The 6,605-nt window shown below is 46.2% G+C and overlaps 1 protein-coding gene across 1 annotated transcript; it reads left to right on the top strand.

Moving 5' to 3' along the window:
- Positions 1–2,531: 2,531 nt before the first annotated feature.
- LOC136522863 (uncharacterized) lies at positions 2,532–3,442 on the top strand. Its single transcript, XM_066516659.1, has one exon. The coding sequence runs from the start codon at positions 2,711–2,713 to the stop codon at positions 2,984–2,986; it is 276 nt and encodes a 91-aa protein (XP_066372756.1). The 5' UTR covers positions 2,532–2,710; the 3' UTR covers positions 2,987–3,442.
- The last annotated feature ends 3,163 nt before the right edge of the window (positions 3,443–6,605 follow it).

Raw genomic sequence — 6,605 nt, 5'->3', positions numbered from 1 at the left:
GGAAGTGACCGGACACTAAGAGGTGAAGTGACCGGACACTGAGGGCCAGCGTTCGGTCGACTCCAGTAAGGTTCCAGAGAGGGAAAATCACGACCGGACGCGTCCGGTCAGTGCTGACCAGACGCTGGCCAGCATCTGGTCACACTGTAAACACTGGAGTTCGGGGTGAACTGACCGGCGTGTCCGGTCAACATGACCAGAGCGTCCGGTCACCCCGCAGAGGCACATAACGGTTTGTTTTTCAGCCCATGTTATAAATACTCCCTCAATTTGTGTGTGGGGGTACTTTTGCTTATTTCAATAGCTGAGAAATACCATTGAGAGTGCCAAGAAGAGCAAGGTCCTAGTGAGATGATTGAGATTTGAGAATCCTAAAGAGTGCCCTCATTAGTGAGATCAAGAGTAGCAAAGTGTGCATCCACCCTTCTCATTAGGCATGTCGTGGTCAAGTGAGAGTTCGTGCTTGTTACTCTTGGTGATCGCCATCACCTAGACGGCTTGGTGGTGATTGAGAGATTGGTGATCATCTGGTGGTGCTTGTGGATGACCCAACTCAAGTTGTGAGCGGTTGTAGGTGATTTACCACGACGGAGTGTCGAAGAATCAACTCGTAGAGAGCACTTGATCCTTGCGCGGATCAAGGGGGAGCTACACCCTTGCGCGGGTGCTCCAACGAGGACTAGTGGAGAGTGGTGACTCTTCGATACCTCGGCAAAACATCGCCGCGTTCCTCCTTCTCTCTTTACTTTGAGCATTTACTTTGAGCAATTCAATTCTTGTCATTTATATTCCTAGAATTGCCATGCTAGAGTAGGATTGGAACTTAGGGTGCTAAACTTTTATGCGTTAGATCAATAGAAACACTTTCTAGGCACAAGGGGTTAATTGGGCTAACCGTTGAGATTAATTATTGCAAAGAAATTTAGAATTAGCCCAATTCACCCCCCTCTTGGGCATCTTGATCCTTTCAGCACGCACTGTCACTAGGCTCCTGCGTACTGGCACGAAGATAACTGGTCGATATATACCCGGGCATGCTAGCGTCCGAACGTCCGGAGGCAAGCATCTACGGTTGTTTCCCTCACCGTTTCACGCACCCACGTGGGGCCCGCACCGCCCCGAATGTCACCAGCATCGAGAAGAGGCGGAGGGGGCAGGGATGCCCAACCGGCGTCGGGAGGAGGAGGAGAAACCGAGGTGAGGCAACAGTAAGCGAGGAGGGAGAAACACCACTCGATCTACTTTTGAAACATACAGACGCAACACTTGCAACATATACATCTAAAGACAGATGAAACACTTGAAATATGCATCTGAAACACTTGCAAAAACGCCTAAAAACACTTGAAAACCATTGTAACACATACGCAATATCCAGATAAAACTCTTACAACATATGTGTGAAATATATGATAAACACACTTGCAACATATGTCTGTAAAAACAGATAAAACATTGGCAACAAAAGCTTGCAACATACGTGTATAACCATTACAATATATGCAACATTCCAATCTACTTTTGCAACATCCACATGAAACAATTGCAATATACCTATGAAAGATCTGAAACACTTGGAACATAGGTTTGCAACATGCATTTTTCATCATTCTTCCGTACAATGCAGCGCAGAGCGGGGGGATGACCGGTTCTGGCCAGTCGGCAGCCGAGGATGGTGTTGTGGCCTGGCAGCGGCCAGTTGCGCCTACGCCTGGCCTGGGGCTGGCCAGCGACGGCCCTCTCCTGGCCGCTTGGCTTAGGCGTGGCGAAGGACGGAGCACGGTATGGCGCGGCGGGGGATGGAAGCGTCGTTGCAGTCGCCGAGCACGCGCATGGAGCTTGAAGGCGGAGGGTGAGGTGCCAGCGACCGGGTCTGACGGCAGCTGTAGTCGGTGGCGCGGCTGGCAGCGTACCTCGCGCGGAGGATTCCTCCTGTCCGCAGGGGACGGAGGTGCCACGGGGATGGGAGGCGTCACGGGGATGGTGGTGGCGGCATGCTGCACGGCTGTGACGGACGAGCACGAATGAACGTGGAGAGAGAGACGAGCTTCCATGGAAGATTTGATTTTTTTTTCTCGGTCCGGACAGACGGCCGTGGCCAAGTAGGGTTTGTTTGAAACGCAGGAATTTCACAGGAATCCCACAGAAATTTCACAAGAATCAGTTCAATTTTACAGAAAAACGCAGGAATGAAGAAAAAATCCCGCATTCCAAACAGGCCCGTATATTACCGATATATACTGGCATATTGGCACGTTCGCTTTGGTGCACCTCGCGAGAATCGCCTCGTGCGTTGCGTGCGGCAGCTTGCCCGAACAGAAGACGCCATGCGCGTCCCCAATTACCGAATCCGCGGGAGGCCGGACCACGACGTTCCAAACAAATCCGAGCACCCGGGCCGCCGGGCAGACGCGGCGCGCTCCTCGCCACTCGCCACCCGGCACCAGGTTCCATGCGCGCTTGGCCGCTCGCGTGTATAAAAGAGACGCGAAGGCGCGACGAGTTCCTCGTGCCAATTATCCTCCCCAGTCCTCACGAGCTACGCCTGCACCATCCAGTCCTCTCGCCTCTCTTCTTATAAACGCCGATCGAGTTGCTGTGTTCTTACCCGGGAGCAGAGCCAAAGAACACGGTGACCACCACAGAAGCGTCAAGCTGCTCGTTCGACCGTTCTCGGATTTGGTTGCGAGTGTGCGCGGATCATTGATCGATGGCTCTGGAAGCGGAGACGGTGTCGCGGCGGCCGTTCCTGGCCGCGGGCGGTGGCGGCGGCGACGGAGAGCTCTCGGCTGGGACAACAGTGCCGGTGCTCCTCGCCACGGAGAAGGACCGGCCGGTGGACGAGGTGATCTGGGGCGACGAGAAGCGGATGAAGCGGGAGCTCGTGGCGTGGGCCAAGGCTGTGGCGTCCATGGCGGCCGGCAAGAACACCACCTCCTCGCCGTCGTCATCGCCGTGGCTGTCCATGACACGCAGCAGAGGATAGTGTACGCTCAGTTTTTTTTTCCATGGATCGGCTTGTAGCAATCGAGCTTGTAGATAGATCAATTAGCCGGTCTTCCCCTAATTCGATGCATGGTCACAGGAATCTTCTGCCTCCTTGAGCAAGGAAGACAGAAGTTTAGCAGGGTTTACATGTAAGGTATGTAATCGGATTCACATCAATCCACATATGTTGAGGTGGATTGAAGTAGAACTTAAACTAAATTTCACCCCAATCCACTCCAACATATGTGGATTGAGGTGAATCCGATAACATCCAAACTGCATGACAGAGCAAGATATGCTACAGCATGCGCCTTGAGATTAATCATTAGCATCTATCTCAAATGGAGAATGAAGGAGGCACCGGTCAACTCCACAAATGAGATAACATTGTTGGACTTCTATTTCAACATTGTTCATATGTTATCACAAATATATCTATTTAATCCAGCGTGATGGGAATTAATGATGAGGAATATAACTTGAGGAATTTGAATTCGAGGTGTTCGAAAATTGTGATTTCTCTTCAACCATTGATACAATTTCCAATCTGTTTGAAACCTGTTGAAAAAATGGTAATCAAAATGAGATCCATAAAGACTATATTTTGACGAAGTTTTAAAAACCTGTGTAGTTACAACTAGTTCTAGCCAGTTAAATTTAGTTATAATCACGTTCAATAGAAATACGATGGAAGGGGTTTAAATAGGTAAGTTGGTTCAAGTTCAGTAGCGCTTTTACCTGCATCTAGTCGCGTATTAATACATGTTACGATCTCAGCTTATCAGCAGTACCTGATGGTTTGCAATCCCTAGACTTCTGATCGCCTCACGCCACTAGGTGCCAGCCAAGTCCTCTGCTCTTGTGACTAGCGTTTTGTGCATGTCTGTATTTTGGACAACCAACAACACACTAAAGAGGATCTAGTAGGGCGAAGATGTTGTCTCATCTTGACTTTGTTCATCCTTCTCTGTTTCACGTGCTCAATATAAAAAACTGGTAGGAAAAAATGCTACATCCTTATTGTGCGCTTGTAGTATAAATAAGATCAGTCTCCGTGGAAGTTTCGATGACATGACAACAATTTTAAGAAAAGAGAGAAGAACTGAAACTCTGTTGATACATTACCAACTCCCTATAAGTCATAAAATTAAGATGTCTTGAAACCCTAGAATGAAACTTTTTATTGAAAATAAGCGTTCATGTTTCATTCCATTCTATAGGACATGATAGTCTTAGAAATAACGCAATGAAACTACTCACCAAGACTGGCCTAAGTTGCATAACACATATATACCAACAATGATCCTTTATATGGACACATGATACTAGAGCATATGGGCCCCTCATTTTGGTGACCTGTTATCGTGTAATCAGCATACCACGTAGGTAAATTAACTCAATTTTTAGTGCTTTGGACATTACTAAGTTTAGGTACTTGAATTTGAAATCTAGAGAATTTGGATACCCAAGCCAAGTTCAAAATCCGGCTTTGAACTTTACTCAGTAGTCAGTACCATGAATATTATACCATCTCATTCTACGGTCTATGATGACATCCAAAATAGGGAAAGTGTTTTTACACGACTATTTGTGTCATGCTAGACCGTCTGTTAACTCTTACAAACTTGCAGCATTCTAAAAAAAGTGCAATTCCAAGTTTGAACTAAGTTGATACTTTAAAGTTTAATTAAATTTATACGAATAGTATCAATATTTATACTGTTTCCAATAGTTTACTATGCAAACTAGCCATAGCTTAGGGTGTGAAAAAACTACCGAGTCATGGGCTGTGAAAAACTGTTGTATGTTGTGAGCTGTGGAAAAAACTATAAGTTGTTTGGTTTAAACAAGTACAAAATTTACCTCCTATCTATACTTTTCTTGAAACAACTGTGAAACATCTTTCTATTTTCACCATTTCAAAAAGCAAAAAGTCAAAAACCAAAAACAGGGTCCAAAGTAATTTCAAAACTATACTATCCAAAGTAGAGATAGGAGGGAAACATTGAAAGAACAATACTTTGGTTCACTGCAGACTTTAATATTAAGTTGTAAAGTTAAAATTACAAGAGAGATTTCCCAGGAGGGGTTTACACCTTCTTTTTTCTTACGGAGAGAGGGATGTCTTCTTTCATTATCTTTTCTCCACGCCATAAAGGTCCTAGTGCACCTATCAAAAAAAAAAGGGGGGGTCCTAGTGCAGCAAAGGTCATGCCCGCTATACACTTCCTAAAATAGCACGAATATACGGATCTGGAACTCAGCGCCGTCCTTGATACTCCTACTAATTAATGAGAGAGGCCGCGGGCCCTAGGATTGAGCTGGCCCGAAGAAGAGCCTGTGGTGAGCAGAAGAGGAGATACAGAAGTTGATATCTTGCAGGTCATCAGGGTGTATATATGAATATGAAAGAAGAAAACGATACCGCGATATGATGTGATATCTTGCAGGTCATCAGGAGCCGTTCACTGAAAATGGCATTGTCGCATTAAGTACTTTCCGTGATGAATGCATGCATCAGGAGCCGTTCACTGAAAATTGGCATTGTCGCATTAAATACTTTCCCTATAAGAATCGAAATCACAACCATAACACGTTCCCGTCAGCATAGTTAATTGGATTGTTTAGACCTTTGACGGGAACACTGGCTAGTTTGCATCCCGCTTAAGTACTTGACCTCTGTACATCCTCTTAACCTGGTATGGTTGTAAAAGAAGTAAAGTTGGCCGATCCCCACAGCGGAATATTCCACAAAGATAATTACGCGGGTGTTTGGTCTCACCTTAGTCGTTGATGCTGAAGTGGACCAGTATATAAGGTTTTTAGAATCCATACCCCCATCGAGAGAAAGAATGGAAGCGTAAATGGTTCACTCAACCTATGAGTGAATCTAAGCCTTTTAGACACCGTAACGCTACGTAGTCTCATGGTTCACTCATGGGGTGATTAGTTGCTCAACGGTTCAGCGCGTCGGGATGGAGTGACTGTCCAGGCTCTTTCCGGCCATGATAAGACTATGCACTTTGTTGTGTTTGATTGCATTTGTTGTTGGTCCAGTATAAAATGAGATCGTGTTTGGTTGCACGTATGTATCAAAGTTTTGAGTGTCTTACACATGGGCCTCTGCACCATGCGTGTATGAAGCCATCCCGGCTCGCGAGGGAAGGTGAAATTGAGAAGACGGATGCGTGCAGGATGGAGGAGGGCAGATAAATAAAACGAAACAGGCAAAACATGCGAGGAGGAGAACCAAACATGGTCACAGTGCATCACTTGATGCCGGATGGGGCTCCGGATGATACGAGCAGGACAACCAATCACCCCATCAATGTATGGAGTGGATCTAACTCTGCAGGGGCGTCTAGTTCTGCGTTATGTTTGGTGACATTTAAAATATACACTTGCAACACATGTGCATAGCTATTGTAACAATATGCAACAATATATTTACTTTTGCAACATTCAAATAAACATTTGGAACATACACTTGCAACATATATGTTGTCGGGGACCCAATACCGGGGTACACAATGAGGTGGAACTAATAACCATCGAACGTTGACGCTTCCGGTCAGACAAGAACGCTACTACGCTTCTTGCCCGAACGACGGAAGATT

Source organism: Miscanthus floridulus, chromosome 18 (genome assembly GCF_019320115.1).
Source record: "Miscanthus floridulus cultivar M001 chromosome 18, ASM1932011v1, whole genome shotgun sequence".
In the NCBI taxonomy this organism is placed as follows: Eukaryota; Viridiplantae; Streptophyta; class Magnoliopsida; order Poales; family Poaceae; genus Miscanthus; species Miscanthus floridulus.
Note: the sequence above shows the minus strand (reverse complement) of the source record. Positions and strands in the feature narration are given on the sequence as shown.

Bases quoted from the DNA above. Each gene is read 5' to 3' on its own strand.
- LOC136522863 (XM_066516659.1), top strand. From the start codon at position 2,711: ATGGCTCTGGAAGCGGAGACGGTGTCGCGGCGGCCGTTCCTGGCCGCG.